This window comes from Miscanthus floridulus, chromosome 11 (genome assembly GCF_019320115.1).
Source record: "Miscanthus floridulus cultivar M001 chromosome 11, ASM1932011v1, whole genome shotgun sequence".
Classification (NCBI taxonomy): domain Eukaryota; kingdom Viridiplantae; phylum Streptophyta; class Magnoliopsida; order Poales; family Poaceae; genus Miscanthus; species Miscanthus floridulus.
This window is the reverse complement of record NC_089590.1, coordinates 76,164,643-76,182,602: the sequence shown is the minus strand read 5'-3', so window position 1 is coordinate 76,182,602 and position 17,960 is coordinate 76,164,643. Positions and strand designations below refer to the sequence as shown.

At 46.7% G+C, this 17,960-nt stretch overlaps 2 protein-coding genes across 3 annotated transcripts; one reads left to right on the top strand and one right to left on the bottom strand.

The window, feature by feature from the left end:
* Nucleotides 1-1,901: 1,901 nt before the first annotated feature.
* Nucleotides 1,902-3,705, top strand: LOC136493460 (homeobox-leucine zipper protein HOX17-like). The gene is made up of 4 exons (XM_066489547.1): nt 1,902-2,226; nt 2,497-2,693; nt 2,910-2,989; nt 3,144-3,705. Exons 1-4 carry the CDS (start codon nt 2,121-2,123, stop codon nt 3,457-3,459), a joined length of 699 nt encoding a protein of 232 aa, XP_066345644.1. The 5' UTR covers nt 1,902-2,120; the 3' UTR covers nt 3,460-3,705.
* An 8,514-nt stretch (nt 3,706-12,219) lies between these two features.
* On the bottom strand, nt 12,220-16,346 carry LOC136493459 (adenylyltransferase and sulfurtransferase MOCS3-like). Of its 2 annotated transcripts, XM_066489544.1 has the most exons (11): nt 16,027-16,346; nt 15,798-15,890; nt 15,589-15,644; nt 15,274-15,338; nt 15,069-15,143; nt 14,903-14,981; nt 14,628-14,666; nt 14,446-14,545; nt 13,970-14,088; nt 13,724-13,846; nt 12,221-13,300 (listed from the first exon to the last, which is right to left on the bottom strand). In XM_066489544.1, exons 1-11 carry the CDS (start codon nt 16,265-16,267, stop codon nt 12,914-12,916), a joined length of 1,377 nt encoding a protein of 458 aa, XP_066345641.1. In that variant the 5' UTR covers nt 16,268-16,346; the 3' UTR covers nt 12,221-12,913. The 2 variants fall into 2 exon arrangements, with proteins under 2 accessions (XP_066345642.1, XP_066345641.1); XM_066489545.1 differs by lacking the exon at nt 15,798-15,890 and having other exon boundaries at nt 12,220-13,300.
* Between the last annotated feature and the right edge of the window lie 1,614 nt (nt 16,347-17,960).

Below are 17,960 nucleotides of genomic sequence, written 5' to 3'. Positions count from 1 at the left end.
CGGCTAGGTGTGTGTCAGCGCAAAGCGGGACAAGATGATTTGGGCCTGGTGGGGGAAAGGCCATGCGCCTGCGCCCCCTCCCGGCCTCTCGCGTCACATGAATGGGCACTTGAACAAACTCGCTCTCGCCTCATCTCGTCGACCTCCCGTCGCCGTCCTGTGGTCTGTGGAAGTGTGGAGGCTGCTGGGGTGTGGCCGGCGCCACTGCTGCCATGCCATGCCCTATCGGCCTACTATACCGTACCAATGCGAGCACGCCCTTGCAATCATGCCATCCATCCTCGAACCGGCCGGGCTGGGACAGAGCTTGTTCGGCTGAGCAAGAAGTTGCCTTGTTCGTCTTGTTTTTTCAGCCGGGACAATGTTTTTCTCAAACAACAAATCAATATGAACAATGTTTTTCAGCATAAACAGTGTTTTTCAGCTCAGTCGAACAAGCGCTTAGCGTTTTGGTTGGTACCAACTCGAAAAGCCAATCATTTCTTCATGCACTGCTCCTACGTGCTGCGATCATTGCATGCATGCTACTAGTATAACCAGTACTAGGAGTTCTGGTGGTCTTATTAGCAGGCCCAAAGTTAGCAACTAAGTAGCCAACTGCTAGCTACTAGCTGCTACCTTCAATTCATGTAATGAAATGTGCATATACGCCCCGTTTATTTGGGCTGGTTTGACTTATAAGTCATGACTAAAAGTACTATTGATTGATTTGGTATAAAAGAAAAATATTATTCATTTAAGTCATGGCTTATAAATCAAAGTCCCGGCATAGCTAGCCTAGGGCCTCCAGATTTGTCCACTGCAGTTAAAACATGGGAAAGTAGCACTTCGATTAAAAGTACACCAAAAAAAAATTGACAGCGACTCCAAATTCGCTGCACAATTCCAAAGGGGGACCTAGCTAGCTGTCCAACTAATGCAGAATAAAGGTAATTATTAGGCGGACACACGTTCTTAAATACATTTCTTCCTATAGTAGATACAGTATTACACTACTACTTTCCATGTCTTAAATCTAATGTAGTGTTTGGTTCTTTAGTCGCTTCTAAAATTCATGTCACATCAAATGTTTAGATATTAATAAGGAGCATTAAATATAGATTAATTACAAAACCAATTTCACAGATGGAGGCTAATTTGCGAGACGATTTTTTAAGCCTAATTAATCTATCATTAGCATATGTTTACTGTAGAACCACGTTGTCAAATCATGGACTAATTAGGCTTAAAAGATTCGTCTCATAAATTAATCGTAAGTTGTGCAATTAGTTTCGTAATTAGTCTATATTTAATACTCCATACATGCGTCTAAACATTGGATGTGACAGGAATTTTAGGAGCAACTGTAGAAACCAAACGTGGCCTAAGCATTTCAATTCAAACCAGACGCAAGTGGTCCGATATCTGAAACTTTAGAGAATGTACCTAGTATTTTATAGTACAGTGCAGACGACGACGCGATGATCTATTTCGCACCACGCTGGGCAGCATATATATAGTATGCTCATCAGGAGCCATGAATAGATCAAGATAAAGGCACGCATATGTGCATTATATACTCCGATCCATGGATTATTCCAGTGTTCAGATTACAAAAACACCACCAGCTAGCTCGTCAACAAAGGGGAAATATCATGGTCGCCTTTTCGTGGCAAAAGAAAATCCTAATGCTGGGTGGGGAATAGCTGAAGTTAGCTAGGCCAGCAATTTTGAGCGGAGCGCGGAGGAGGAGGTGGAGGTGGGGAAGTTATGATTGCACCAACTGAGCCCGCCCCACAAGCTAATGATTGCTGTCCCAGAAACTATGTGAAGTGAGATCCAACATTCCTCCCGCCCTGCTCCCCCGCCCATGTCTTTAAAACCCTCGCTCTCCCCCACTTCTTTATCACTTCAGCCAGCAGCTCCATCTATCTACTGCTGGCCTGCTGCTACTCGTACTATTATATATCTATCCCCAGTTCTTCCATAGTTCCAGCTCTACACATACACATACACGCCTATACAGCTCTCACACATAGCTAGATTGATCGGTAGAGAGCGAGGTAGAAGAAGAGGCTAGCTACTCCTTGCAGAGATATCAGCAGATTGAGGAAGAGATTGAGGCGGTACACGGTCGATAGATGATGGAGAGGGTCGAGGACTTAGGGCTCAGCCTCAGCCTCAGCTCGTCCCTCGCGTCTCCTCGCACTCACCATGTCGCCACCATGCTGCTACGCGCTCCACCAGGTAAATACAATGCAAGTTGGTGTATTAGTGTATATATATAACTTGTATCTCTATAGTAAGTAGCTATACCTATACTTCGATCTACCAGCGATATTTAGCTCCTGCAGGCACACTACTGCTAGCTAGCAGCTAACTGTGATCATATCAAGCTAGCTACAGTAGTTATTAGTGTACATGTGAGTTGATGTCTGTCTGACTATATGTAGGATTTGTCGTCAGCATCTAATACCGTGTATGGCTTACACTCTGTCTGGATCATGCATGCATCAGAGAAGAGGTTCCTGGAGATGCCACTGCTGCTCCCCGCGAAGCGAAGCGAGGCCACGGGCGAGGAGAGCCTGCGAGGCGGCAGCGACGAGGAGGACGGCGGCTGCGGCATCGACGGCTCCAGGAAGAAGCTCCGGCTGTCCAAGGACCAGTCGGCCGTGCTCGAGGATAGCTTCCGGGAGCACCCAACTCTCAACCCTGTAAGTAGTAGTAACATGCATGCTATTGAGACAGCAGTTCTGTCCTGTGTTCTATGACTTCTATCCTCCCCGTGATCAGGAGTTCAGGACTCCTCTCATGGGAGAACAGCTAGCTAGCAGTAGTTGTCAATCATTCGCCGGTTCTCGGTGTTAACCTTACTATTACCCTGCATGCGTGTAAGCTGTACTAACTTGCTGCTGATTAATGGCGTGCAGCGGCAGAAGGCAGCCTTGGCGCAGCAGCTGGGCCTGCGGCCCCGCCAGGTGGAGGTGTGGTTCCAGAACAGGCGCGCCAGGTACGAAACGCACATGTGATATGTCGCCGTTGCACAGCTTTAATTTCACACACAGCTAGCCGCTCTATAGCTAGCATGCTGTGTATTCTGATGAACCTCTGATCAGCATGCACACTTTTCCCTCTTTTCTGCCCCTCCTGGCCTCCTCGTGCAGGACGAAGCTGAAGCAGACGGAGGTGGACTGTGAGTACCTGAAGCGCTGCTGCGAGACGCTGACGGAGGAGAACCGGCGGCTGCACAAGGAGGTGCAGGAGCTCCGCGCGCTCAAGCGCGTCTCGCCGCACCTCTACATGCACATGTCCCCGCCCACCACCCTCACCGTGTGCCCCTCCTGCCAGCGCGTCTCCTCCTCCTCGTCCAACAACGGCAACTCCGCCGCCGCCGCCGCCGACCGCAAGGCGGGCTCCGCCGTCGCCGATGGCGCCGTCGTCTGCCACCGCCCGATCGCCGTCCGGCCGCAGCAGTCATGACCACCAAGCCGGCCGATCGGTCGGTCGATCGAGCCACTAGTACGTAGGAGTAGCTGCTACACTAGCTAGCTAGCTAGCTGTTCACCGTCCGTACGTGTAAGCCAACAAAACAGTCGTCTCTCTGCGCATTTATTCGATCGTGCAAACGACGACTGTTTCCTCGTTAATCTTGTCTCTGTACCGGCCGCGTGACGGCTCAGAGCGAGTATTATTATTAACTAGTCACCCACAGTAGTGTTATTGATCGAGAGGAGCGTGTGTATGTTCTTTCCCGCGGCCGGCCGGGAGCGAGCTGGGCGTACGTGTAGGGAAGGAGAAGGAATATTAGCATAGCAGCAGCTGATGCCTGATGGTTCTGCACCGGTGGGAGAAAGCGGGTGGCTGGATATGGTGGGATACGGGTGTAGGGAGGGTGGGGCGCAAGGGGATGGCACGGTGGTTTGCCCTGTCGTTTGTCGACTTGCATCCGCCCCCGGCGCGCGGCGGTGATGATGACGGCCGGCGATGATGCACCAGCTGCAGAGAGGTCGCGGTCCATCGGTTTGGTGAGAGCTTGCTGGACTGGACGGCCGTGTTCCTGAAGCCTGATCCTAGCTAGCGTTGTTAATTAACAGGGATGATAGCCATGTTCCATCTCTCTGATCACTCTTTGTGATAGGTCTCGTGCTGTGCGGCGGCTTAATTGTATTAATTAATTCGATTCGACGTGCACTCACAGCTTAATCTAGCTGCTTAATAATCTGTGGCCTGAGCAACTAAAGCACGCTGGAGTTTGCTACTGGCTTTGAACTGTTCGTTTGAGCTTGTTTTGCTTATAAACCATACCTTTTCAGCCAACGAACATCATTTTTCTCTCACACCAAATTAATCAATAGTACTTTCAACCATGATTTATCAGTCAAATGAGCCCAAATAAACAGGGCGTTCACAGGTGTTTGATTTGACTGAGGAATATCCGTGGCTGGAACGGATGGGTAAACAATTATTGGACATGGATGGCTGTTGGAGAATGCGTGTGAACAGCAACGCGGCACATTCTGGAGATTAGAAGCAATCTTCCCGTCCCTGTCAGCGACGGATTTGATTTGGTCCTGTCGATTGCGAGTCCTGGGAACCTAGGAACCGTATATATGCTATTCGTGTTGGATAATTATTAGGCAATTTCATGATTAATTTTAGAATTTTTCTCCAGAACTTAAACCATGACGAAATCACGTACTAGCACATTTAATTAATAAACATGATAGATGAATTACCAACTTCTCAAACAGTATAGGTATACTCAAATAGTAGATCGGATCACGATGTGCGTACTTCTCATTTGTAGAGGAAGTCACCATGGATAGTAGTGGAGAAGTGATATCGTTGGCGACAACTGGTCGACGATAAAGATGATGGTACATGTCATCACCTAGCTTGGGTGGAAGATGAGCCATGGTAAAGAAATCGAGCAGTTGCACGAGGCACTTCCTGGTTCAAAAAAAAAACTTATTCGCCCTCTCTCGCGGGAATTATAAGGGCGAGAGGTTCTGGAGACCTACACGCCAGTGCACGTAGATGCTCGGGATAGTGAGACTACAATGGTAACGTAGCAACGAAAAGAGGCAAAATCCTAACTCAAATAAATATATTTTCGACGGCAGATGATATATAGGTTGTATATATAGAAAAAAACAACCCCGCACAATCTCGTGCTGTGATCAATATATAACCCAATTAGGTTTCCAACTCGTATAGGTCTAAAGGCCAAGTTAAAAAAATATAAAACTGCAAAAGAAGAGACCACATGCCAAATTCCAGTGGACTATTTTGCAGCAAAGTACCACGTGCTTAAGGCCAATGGGTATGCACATGCTTATGGTGTTTCCTTCTCTTCACCGATGCATGACTTAGTGTCTTAGTGAAATGGATGGGACTTTCATATGTAAGCAAGTCTTCCTCCACTTGCATACATGAATAAGGGTATGTTTGAATCCATGTGACTAACTACTGCTAGTTGACTATTTTTTAGTCCATAAGAATCCAAACCGATAGGTTAATGGGTGAACCAATCTTTAGCTAAGGCGCCAACTAGTTGCTAGTCGACTAGTTGGCAAAATGTAGCTAATCGTCAGGACTAATAGGGGCAACTAATCTTGAAAAGTCAGAAACACCCCTCTCTAGTCTTTGCGTGCAAGTAGACAAGGGGCATAAATATCTTTGCCATTAGCCTTCAGATTCAAACAGCACAATATACTAATTTTTAGCCAGCTAACTATTACCCAACTATAACAACTAGTTCTAGTCCTAGTCCGAACTAACAACAAGTCTTAGTCCCCATCCAAACAGGGTCAAAGTTTTTGAGATCTAATTAGAATGGGTAACTAAAATATTTATATGGGCCAAAAGCATATTTATACCCTTCATCCTAGGGCAATGTTTTAAATCTTCAGCTAAGGCATTTAGCGGATGGCCTCTCAAATAGCGAATCTAAATGAGGCTAACTGCTAAATTATACATGAACACAAACCTTGATAACAGGTGTTTGTGATTACTACGTTAACTTTGCGTCGCTCCCACATGATCAAGATGCGGCATAAAATCGTAGGTTGGAAGGGTGTACACGAAAACCCGGCAGGGAATAACTAATCCAAATCATAATAAGCGCACGCATGTCACACTGACGCCGATCTCTCAGCTCATCTCCTAGGATAGCAGTCTACGTCGCCTCTCCAATTCGCTCCATTTTCAATTCGCCACTTTATTCGGTGTCCAGTACTCACTACTGAAGATGGGATCTTTGCCGAGTGCAAATTGTTTTGCTGAGTGTCAAAAATCGGACACTCGATAAAGATCTTCTTTGCCGAGTGTCGGACACTCGGCAAAAAAAGGCTCTCGGCAAAGGACTTCTTTGTCGAGTGCCAGGCTCTCGGCAAAAGCGCGGCACTCGGCATAGGCTACCCCGCATAACGGTGTTCGGCCACGTCCTTCTTTACCGAGTGCCTGCTGTTAGGCACTCGGCAAAGAAGTTTTTTTTAAATCTTTGTCGAGTGTCCCAGATCTGGCACTTGGCAAAGATTATTTTTTTTAAATACTTTGCCGAGTGCCCCTAACACGGCGCTCGGCAAAGATTTTTTTTTCAAAATGTCTTTACCGAGTGCCCCTGTGAAGGCACTTGGCAAAGAGGAAATTTAAAAAAAAATCCAAAACGCTCTTTGCCGAGTGCCTTATTCTTGGCACTCGGTAAAGAGCCAATTTGTCGAGTGTCATGCCCCGGCACTCGACAAAGTTTTTTTTTTTTGTTTTTGGCCTCCAAATTTTTTGTGCAGCCCTTTTAAAGTACATGGAACTCCTAGTTAGAATTTGGGGATTTTTTGTGGCTTTTTGATATATTTAGTTACTTTATTTCATTTAAAAATAAAGTAACTAAATATATCAAAAAGCCACAAAAATCCTCAAATTATAACTAGGAGTTCCTGGTACTTTAAAAGGACTGCACAAAAAATTTGGAGGCCAAAAACAAAAAAAAACTTTGCCGAGTGCCGGGGCATGGCACTCGGCAACCCTTTGCCGAGTGCCAAGAATAAGGCACTCGACAAAGAGGGTTTTGGCACTCGGCAAAGACATTTCGAAAAAAAAATTCTTTGTCGAGCGCTGTGTCTGGAGCACTCGGCAAAGTATTTTTTTAAAAAAAATTTTTTGCCGAGTGCCAGATCTAGGACACTCGGCAAAGAAATTTTTTTTAAAAAACCTTCTTTGCCGAGTGCTAGGCCAGGTGACACTCGGCAAAGAGGAGGTTAAAAAATTAAAAAACCCTTTGCCGAGTGCCCCTGGCACTCGGCAAAGGGGGGATTTAACCCCTGGGCCGGCCACGCACCCCACACACAGGACACACGCACGCGCCACCGCCCGCTCGCCCGCGTCGCCCGTGCACCCGCACCGCCCAGTCGCCCGCGCTGCCCGACCGCCCGCGTGGCCAGCGCCCTGCCCCCGGTCGCCGGCCCTACCCCCGGCTGCGCCCTGTGGACCGCCTGCCCCGACGCCGCCCGTGCCCGACTCCGGTGACCCCGACTCTGAACCCGACGCCGCTAGCCCTTACCCCCGGCGTCCGTCAGATATGCTTTCTCTCTTGTTGTTATCGTGGTAGTGATAGTTGTACTAGTAGTGCTAGTGGTAGTAGTAGTATTAGAAGTAGTGGTAGTAGTAGTACAACTAGTGGTAGTAGTAGTAGTAGAATTAGTGGTAGTAGTAGTAGAAGTAGTGGTGGTAGTAGTAGAACTAGCGGTAGTAGTTGTAGCAATAGTGGTAGTAGTAGTAGTAGAACTAGTGGTAGTAGTAGTAGCAATAGTGGAAGTAGTAGTAGAAGTAGTGGTACTACTTGGATATATTCTTCTGCGTGGATTGATATCCAAACTACATGGCTTCTCTTGAAACATATGTGCTTGTCGGCCATCGTGCCATTGTTTTTTGTAGGGTTTGGAAACCTCACCGTGCAGGGGAGGTTCTGCCGATTTTTTTTTTAAAATGACAGTATTTTGTTCCATTTTTATAGACAAGAGCCTATCGAAGCCGAGTCGGAGTTTCCGTCGCCATGCCGGTCTGCCTGCACCGCGTCGCCTCGCCACTACACCGACCCGCCACGGCCCCACTAGCTTGACTCCGCCGCCACCCTAGGTATAATCCCTCTTTTCGTATCATGGTCGTAGATCGCGTAACCCAGTTAGGCGTCTTCCGTTCGAAAGAGATACGGTTGGAGGTATGCAGATCTTTACATATCTATAACCGTATCTGTTTCGGATTGTCCACGTTTTTTGGACAGCCCGCGGATGCGTAGATGGGTTAGTTTCCATGGTCTACTCTGGTCCGAGACAGAGTTTCGGCATCACCTCCCTGTTGTTCTCCGGATACGCACTCTTCTTTGGCAAGACATGTATTTGGAGAACAGTGGGGAGGTGCTTCCGAAATTCTGTCTCGGATAGGAGTAGAGCATGGAAATTAACCTCATCTACGCATCCGCGGGTGGGATTAGGACCTATCCTTACCTATTAGATAGTAGGAACACCATGTAGATGTAATTATGTTTTGTTCATTTTTGCAAATATTTCTAATACATGTATTACTATGTTTTTTGTAATTATGTTTTGTTCATTTTTGCACCTATTTCTAATTACGTCTTGTTTTTCTTTTTTATTACAGGTGATTGAACAAAGATGGCGGGCGACCGTCATAGGTCAGTGAACTCGATTTACCAAAGACCACGTCGGCTACAGGAGGAGGCGGAGGGGGCGGCAGAGGGATCAGACAGGAGGAGGAGGAGGACCGCCAGACGTAGGAGGGGGCCGTCTCCTCCCACGCCGCGTGAGGAGGAGTCAGAGGAGGAGGTGGCGCCCGTGGATGAGTCAGACGATGAGCTGGTTCGGCAGATGGACGACGAGGAGGGGCCGCACGAGGACGACGAGTTGGAGGCGGCAGGCACAGGTTCTGCTTCCTCCGACTCCTCTTCGAGTGTCTCCTTGCGAGGTCCCGCAAGCCTCCCATAGGTTCTGCTTTCTCATCAACGCCCAGTGATTCGCCCCGAAGGGCAAAAGTAAGTACCTTTATATGTTATCACCACTACTTCATATGATATGATGAAAAAAACTAATAATTTTTCTTAATCACTTGTGCAGGAACTGGGTGGTTGTGTCAGGTGGTTGCGCACGGCTAGTCAACGGCATCCTAGGTCTTCTGTGCAGGCAACACTTCCCCAGCATTGTCACGTACGCATTGAAGACGGAGCCGGCCTACTCGTTTGACCACTACGCCGTCGCCACCGATGCGGAGTACCCCAACAAGGCGGTGCGGGTGAAGGCAGAGTTTTGGGTAAGTCTCCCTCGCACAACATTGCTCAATACGTCGCATTCATTGGACTTTTCTTGAAATAATGAATGGATACATCGCTTTTGTATGCAGACTTATTACAGATGTGAGAAGGGATTTGAGGCTAGGGCGGAGCAGGTGACTACCAAAGCCTGTAAAAAACTCGTCACTGATATGCATTACGAAGTGCGTATCCAGGCCATCGTAACCTACTACGGGTCAAAGCTTGGAGAGAGGAAAACCAAGAAAGACGCAAGAGAGATGCAGCTGACCCAGGAGCAGTACCTTGAGGTAAATGGAGAACATCAATATTGATTCGTTTTGAGATTAAGTTGGTTTAATTTGATCTTCTTATATGTCCAATACTTGATGACGTGTAGATGGTTTCCTAGTGGTGCCAAGCGTATCCCGAGTGCTGGGCGATGATGGTGGAGAGATGGTTCGCGGATGAGTACCTCAAGATGCACAAGGATGCCCGGGACCGTCGTTGGCAGATGCAAGGTCCAGCACACCATCAAGGCAGCCATAGCCTCACCGGATACAAACAAGCATGGGTACGCGAATTCATTTATCTATTGTGACGCTCAGTTCTACCTGATTTCTAATCATTGTGCTATCTTTCTCGCAGTTGGCGTCGCATAGTGGCCAGGCTTGCTTGGACTTCCAGGCATGGTGTATGGCCCACAAGGGCAAGGCGACGTCCGACGTCTCCTTCAACCTAGAGGACCCGCCCGAGGCATACACGAATCCGAGCGTCCATTCCCGCATCAGTGAGTACACTGAGGTGGCGAGGTCGCTCCATGGGTCAGACCACGATCCGAGCACCCAGGACTTTGATGGAGAGGTCGTCATGAGGGCGGGGTAAGGCAAGAAGCATGGGCGGTTCTGACTTGGCGACGGCGTCATCGACACGGCCTCTACTCCCTCTCTCTCCCAGATCCAAGCACGGAGCACGAGCGAGAGCCCGGCCATTCGCACACGGCCGACTGCTGCATAGCACCGGGTCGACGCACTCGAGGTTATTCCTGCTTTACTCGTCATACATTGATCTTTACACACCTTAATTAGCTTTGCATTACTAAAACATTGGAGTGAAATATTGCAGGCCCGGCTGTAACAAGAAATGAGGCAACGTCAGGAGCCGGAGGCCGGGCACCAGAGGATGGTGGCCCAGCTGGAGGCCGAGCGGCAACCCTAGGCGCAGAGGCTGACGGACATTACGGAGTTCCTACAAAGGCTTGGGCAATGTGTGGGCTTCTCTCTGCCAGCTGGGCTGTTGGTTCCACCTCCGCCTCCGCGTCCTGCAGCTCCAGCTACTCCTGTGAGTATGAAAGTTTTTTACTTTTGCTTGTGCTTTGATTGTATGGCCTCTACCTTCCTAGATTAGCTATACAAATAATCTTGTCTCACATGCAATCTTTTCTCCTTTGTGCAGTCTCCATCTGACGGTGGTTCGAATAATCCACCTCATGCACCTCTGAATGATAGACCTTCACTATAGTCGCAGTGGCTGAGATGAGTGCACGTTGTATTTTTTTATTTGTTGTTCACTTGGTGATGGACTTGTGATGCACTTGTGGACTTTGATGGACTTGTTGATTTATTTAGATGGACTTGAGCACTTATTATTATATATGTGATATATATTGTGATGGATGTGATATGTGCGGATGGTTGTGTGGATGGATGAGATATATATGTGATGGATGAGATATATATGTGATATATATTTGTATGAATTTATTTGTCATGATGGAATGTAAAAAAAATTAAAAATTACCGTTTTGGGTCACTTTGCCGAGTGTTGCACTCGGCAAAGGACCCTGTTGCCGAGTGCCGTAGTCACAGCACTCAGCAAAGCTGGAAAAATGGGCGCTCAGAAAACCATTTTTTCCAGCTTTGCCGAATGTCATGACCATGGCACTCGGTAAATAATTTAAAAAAAATTCAAACTTTGCCGAGTGCCGGCAAGAGGGCACTGCACAATTCAAACTTTGCCGAGCGCCGGCCAGGGGGCACTCGGCAAAGAATTTTTTTTAAAAAAAAATAAAAAAATCTTTGCCGAGTGCCTGCAGGGTTGGCACTCGGCAAAGCCACCGTCAACGGGGCCGGCGCCGTGACGGTCGCTTTTCTTTGCCGAGTGCCCCGGGGGATCTTTGTCGAGTGCCTGATAAAAAACACTCGGCAAAGAGGTCTTTGCTGATCAATTTTTTGTCGTGTGTTCTTTGCCGAGTACCGCACTCGGTAAAAGCTTTGTCGAGTACAATTTGGCTTTTGCCGAGTGCCTCAGACACTCGACAAAGAACCTAAATCTAGTAGTAGTGACTACCACAGCACGGAAATATGGGTAAGAACGACCATTCTAACATAGTATAGGAGTTTGTCCCCAACGTGCATGAATATTCTGCACTGAAACAAAACAATGCGCGCGGGCGCGGCAGGTTTCTTGGTCGGGATATCGTCAGCTTCCACTCCATGGCGCCGTGCGTCGCCAACTTAACCCACACAGCAGGTAGGCAGATAGCCTGAGCTTTCCAGGCTTTGTAGACATGCAAACCTGGACAAACATACGTGGATTCAGGCACCCAGGGACGATGAATCGAATCGCGAATGCCAGGGCTTTGGCCGCCACGCCCACCGTGTAACTTCTGGAGCAAAAGCTGGGGTTAGTTTCTCTCTGCTGAAGCCTGAACTGCATCCAAGTTGCATCATCCATCTTGCATATATATGCTAATCTAAGCTTGGAGGATAGTATAAATATTGTTATTAGCCCGTGCCGTGTGTTACTACTACCATACACACGTACTCATTGGCACCCCGCCGCGGCCCGGCTTTTGCGAGATTGGCTAGCACAATGATTCGCAGGAGACAGGGGTCCTCACATGGTTGGTCGTGCTACAGTCCCTGCACTGCTCTCTGCTGGCTGGAGCCCAAATCAAATTAAATCAACTAGCAATCAGAAGTCAAAACTAGATGAGTACAGAACCTACAGACAGATGAGCTCTTTGGACCGGCCGGGCCCAGTTATAGGTATGGAAATGTATAATTGCATATTGAACACTTCAGGAGCACATAAAAGGGTCGCTGTGTGCCTCTGTAACTCCAGTTTCGTCTTTTCTTTCTGAAAGCATGAGTAACCTCGAGCAGGAAAGGCTGGGGATCTCTTTCCCGGGCTGGGAAAAATAACTGCGCAAACGCAGCAAAGCAAGCAACAGATGAACCGTGGAAAGAAAGCCAGGGTCATTATTGTTTGGATAACCTCAACTCAATCCCTCCCAATGTATATGGAGTGGAGTGGAGTGAATATTGAACTAATTTTTCACCTAAATCCTTCCCAATATGGCAATATATACGGATTGAAGAGGATTGCTATGTTTCTAAACAAGCCCCTTTTTTCGCGAAAGGTCATACCCGTATTTCGTTAAGACGAAATGATTAGTTTTACATGCCGTTGTTAGTCCTGCTACCGCGAGACGATTGCGAGCGGCAGACGCACACGGTAGCGAGACTAACAAGTAACAACCAAACCGAAAGCTACACAGATATTATACAGCTTGTCAGTTTTCATCCCTGATATCCACACACATCTGCCCAGTCAGTCTATGGTAGTAATTAATCACCAGTACACAGGGAAACCGGGATCAACTTCTCGCGCCCAGCACTCAAGGCCGCCGGCTATAGCACTGGCGTAAGGGAACCCGTTCTCCCGGAGGATGCCGACGGCCGCCACGGAGTCATCGCCGCTCTGGCAGACGAAGTACAGGGGGCGGTGATTGCCGTGCGACACGTCCGTCACCTCGATCAGGGCGTCCCTGAGCCGGGAAAGCCTCTCCTGGAGCTCGTGTAGCGGGATGTTCACGGAGTTGGCGATGGAGGCGATCTGGAAGTGGTGCACCGGCCGCACGTCCAGCAGCAGGTGAGCCCTGCCGCTGTCGAGCACCCGCTTGTATTCTCTGCAGGTGATCCGGGCGTTCTTTGGGAGCGGGTTCTGGATTGCCGTCGGCTGCATTGTAGTAGTTTACATGCATGTCAGGTCACAAATTTGTCAACTGTATCTGAGAGTGGCTCCATCCACAATAATGCTGGATATACGTCATTTTAGCTAGTGGCATTAATTAGCCGGATCATGAGAAATATTATATATGGTTTGCATACAACTACATTGATTTTAGTAGAGGGTGCTTTAGATGCACGCGGTTCCAAATTAATGCCGAATAAAAAGGATTTCGGGTATAGTTTTCCTTACGGCGGCCCAGGACACGGCGATGTGTGTGTAACAGATACTGGTGACGATACATAGATTGTGGAATTTCTAAGGTATAAATTTTATGTTTTCTTTTTTCTTCTTTCAAAAATTTTTATGTTTTCTTGGTATTGTTGCTTACCCTTAAATGAAACTGGCCATTACAAACAAAATGTAGTTTACCTTGCTAGACTTTGTAGACTGTGCGAAGCTATCATAATCAAACATAACAAAAGTGTCTTGAGTCAAATTAGAATTATCTCCACAAGCTGTGCAAGTTGACGACCTTTGATGAATCTTATTAACCTGCAGAACAATGTAGAACAGTGCATGAGCTTTAGGACTCAAAAAGCAATTGTCGTAGTTCATGCTAAATTAGGATGGAGACATGATTTATTAACTGTATATGCACAGAATGTAGTGACATACAGTCTTAAAACTGGAGGATAATGCATCAAAGAATAGCATTCTTCCACAAAGGGGTTCACCAACACGAGTTGCAACCTTTATAGTTTCAAGAGCTTGTAGGCAGCCAATCACTCCTGGAACTGAACAATACAAGGGCAATTATTAGATCATGCATAGGGAAATTATCGAATAATAACTGTGATCATATAAATGTACTCAATGCATATCATTGAAAGGGATGCATGCATGTATTCCACACATCAGCGTCTTAAAGCAACTCTCAGCAATATATGTGTGCTATATCTAGAACAAAAATAATCATAACAGATCCACTAACTGGGTACAGTGCAGTTCAATATGCATGGATACTTGCCAAACTATTGAAACACCTAAATTGTAGTCTTTAAATAATTTCCTAATGAATTTCTCACTCAATTTGGTTTGGATTAGTAAGATCTTGGAATTAATTGGGCACTGCAGAGAATTTTATAACTTACCAACCCCAAGAGTACAATTAGCAGAACCACTCTGGCATGCTGTTGGGTTTGGAAAATGACACCGGTAACATGGACTTCCATTATGTTTATAAACTGTCAACTGTTAAAAGTTTAGAGTGTCACAAAGTGAACATTAACTTCTTAAGGTTAAATGTAAACCATTTTGATACAACAAGAATTACCTGTCCTTCTAGACCAGTTGTTGAACCGGATATGAGAGGCTGAAGAGTAGGTGGCAATAAATCAGCACACAACAGGTGAAAAACTACTTTGAGAAAAGATTAGCATCGATAAAGATTCGGTTGTTTAGTATACCTAAAATTAACAAACGGGACATATGAACTTCGCCAAATTGTAAATTGTCAAGTTTTGGTTGGTGGGAAGGTGGATTTTAATTTATTTAAGATAAGGAGCATATGTCTTGTTGCCAACAAAAGTACAATATACTATTAGTTACCTTGTTGAGAAGGACACAACAATCACTTAGCATGTACCGACTAGCAAGGCTGTTTGTTGCATCAACGACTATGTCATATCTGCGATCATTTAGTATCGAAAACAGGCTTACAGTAATAACCACGATGGGGAAAAACTAAATTCTTCTTTCACATTCTCAAGGATACTGCCTCACAACATCCAAAGCATTTTTTGGTTTCAGTTTGAGATGATGTTCCAACACGTTGATAGAGGAGTTAATCCTGAATTAGAGGGAAAAAAAACCGAGTCATTGATCACATATACAAGATAGGTCTGAGATATACTACAACGAATGAAAGATAGCTTGCATGATAAACTCTCAGGAAGTCAGCAGAATACTAGTATACTTACGCCCGGCAAGCAGCTGCTGCAGATTTCACCTTAGGTTGCCCAACATAAGCTTCTGCGTGTATGACCTGAAAAGGAAGGCAAACAGACAAAGAATCTAAGCAGAAGAAGAAAAAAAGTGTGGCACTTATTATTTTTGCTTATATAAGAAAACAATGGTGGGAATTGTCAAACAATTTATTGTCTTGTTGACTTAGTCTGAATTTAGTAGTCCACGCGATACGTGCCCACCATAGGTGGCAATGTACCGGTGGAGGTAACGTACATGACAACTACAGCATATAGACGAAGTATATATAGTGCATTTCACACAGTTACCTGACGATGGAGGTTGCCAAGTTCAACGTCGTCTCCATCAACAATGCCTAGAGAACCTAATAAATAGATAAAGATCAAATTAGCAGTAGCAACAAAAAAAAAATCAGAAAAACTGAGCTACTGCTAGTATCAGAGAACATTTACTAGTAGTAAAACGGAATTATAACTTAAAAAAATTGAAATTTACAATGCGTGGATTTATTAGTTACCAACGCCACAGGCAGCCAGGTACAATGCTACGGCCGAGCCCAAGCCTCCGGCTCCGACCACCAGAACTGATGACCGAGAGAGTCTCCGTTGCCCTGCCCATCCATGCATTTCGTTTACTTTGTTGAGAAAAAAAAGAACACACTCCATTTCACGCACATAGCGAACTTCACGCGTTGATCATGATCGATCAGGGAAAGAGCAAGCAAGAGGCAAATTACAGGTACCAACCTTGCACGCCGACGTCGGGGAGGAGGAGCTGGTGGCTGTACCGTCTAACCATGTCGGGGCTCAGGCCGCCGCCCCCTCGGGCGGCGGCGTGCAAGCTGGGAGGAAGCGTGGTCGGCGCGGCGCCGACGCGGAGCTGGGACTCCAAGAAGCGGATGCGGCTGTCCAGCTCGTCCCGCTGGGCGCGCAGGCCCGCGATCTCGCGCATGATCGCCTCCGTCCTCCCGCCGCCGATGACGCCCATTGCCGTTGCCGCAGCCGCACACGCAGCGCTCCGCCGCCGTCGTTACTATCTTGCTACTCTAGCTGAACTCCGCCTATCCACGTACGTACGTAGCACGAAAGTAGGAACGCAGGAGAGCAGTTGCGGTAGTTTTTATAGAGTCCATCCCCCCACGCAAGCGAGTAGCTACGCCTCCTCGTCAAAGTCCTCGAGTGTCACTGTCGAGTCGAAGCGTCGCGCCCGCGTTTGCGAGCAACGATTTACAAATGACTTCGTCTCTAAGGCTTTGGACGTACTAGTGGCGACTACGTACGTGGAAACACTGATGAATCTTCAGTTCTCACCTGCCAACAACCGAGGAGGAGGAAAATTGACTTGTCGTGTTCACTACAAGTACTAGTAAATAAGGAAACCGGACAAGTACTACTCGCGTATAGTATCTCCTGCCAAGGTGTCTACCGGTGCAGTGACATCAGCCCAATGGCCACTTCAACGGTCAGAACAGCGAACGGAACGAGGACCGGTTCGTAACGTAAAAGTAAAAGGAACTCCGCTGGCATCCGCGTGGCCTATCAATTTCACTATACTCCATCAACAACACGTGCTTTTTTATAAGACATAAGCATTAGTTGTCGTTTAATACTACCTCTTAGGTTCTTACTAAAAACATTACTTACATTAAATTGTATGTTATTTTGTTTCTTTTCTAGTTAATAACACAATAGTCAAAATATATAGAAATTCTTATCCGTTCACGATTGCGTCACAATTGTTTTTATCGTACCATTGCAACACGCGCTCCACCTAATTACTAGGTTTGTCTTGAACATTTTAGCTTGACAGTGTCATTAAAATCTAAACATCACACGGTACCGTATCTTATAGACAACGGGAAGAAACATATTTTGAGTAGATCTGCACCAGATATTATCCACAAAACAAGGAAACTATAGTGCGTAAGTACCACTACTGGAGGCGGGCTCTTTGCCGAGTGCCTGTTGCACTCGGCAAAGGCAGCTTTGCACTCGGCAAAGCCTTTGTCGAGTGCAACACTTGGCAAAGAGCCTCCGTCGAATCCCCTTCCGGTAAAGGCTGCTTTGCCGAGTGTCAAATTGCGGACACTCGGCAAAGATTTGACGCCGTCAGCCGACGGCCGACACTGTCTAATTTTTTTTTAAAAAAAACTCTTTGCCGAGTGCCACAGCTCCGGCACTCGGCAAAGAAATCTGTTTTTTTAAACCTCTTTGCCGAGTGCCACAGCACCGGTACTCGGCAAAGGGTGTTTTTTATTTTTTATTTTTAAATTTTCTTTGCCAAGTGCAATGACCATTGCACTCGGAAAGCGTGTTTTTATTTTTTTTTAATTTTTCTTTGCCGAGTGCAATGGTCATTGCACTCGGCAAAGCCACCTCTAAATTTTTTTTTTTGCTTTTCCATTTAAACAACAATGCATATATATATATAATAGAAACCACAATTCAATAGCAATAAATTACAAACCACATTTATATATTACAAACGACCAAATTTGTCCGAAATCCACAATTTATTACAAAACCACAAGTTCACAAGTTCGATACATAGAAACTACTCCGCAAGCGACTCACGGCGACTGCGCCCCACCGTGCGATCTCGATGACGGTCCAGGTTTGGATGGCCCGACTTGCGATGCCGACGACCCTCCGACCTGGTTCGACGCCGCCCCCGATGTCCG

Bases quoted from the DNA above. Each gene is read 5' to 3' on its own strand.
- LOC136493460 (XM_066489547.1), top strand. From the start codon at position 2,121: ATGATGGAGAGGGTCGAGGACTTAGGGCTCAGCCTCAGCCTCAGCTCG. The intron at 2,227-2,496 runs GTAAATACAATG...TGCATGCATCAG, and splicing joins GCTGCTACGCGCTCCACCAG to AGAAGAGGTTCCTGGAGATG. The intron at 2,694-2,909 runs GTAAGTAGTAGT...AATGGCGTGCAG, and splicing joins AGCACCCAACTCTCAACCCT to CGGCAGAAGGCAGCCTTGGC.
- LOC136493459 (XM_066489544.1), bottom strand. From the start codon at position 16,267: ATGGGCGTCATCGGCGGCGGGAGGACGGAGGCGATCATGCGCGAGATC. The intron at 15,144-15,273 runs GTAAGTATACTA...CCTCTAATTCAG, and splicing joins GCAGCAGCTGCTTGCCGGGC to GATTAACTCCTCTATCAACG. The intron at 13,301-13,723 runs GTAAACTACATT...ACTACAATGCAG, and splicing joins AGTCTACAAAGTCTAGCAAG to CCGACGGCAATCCAGAACCC.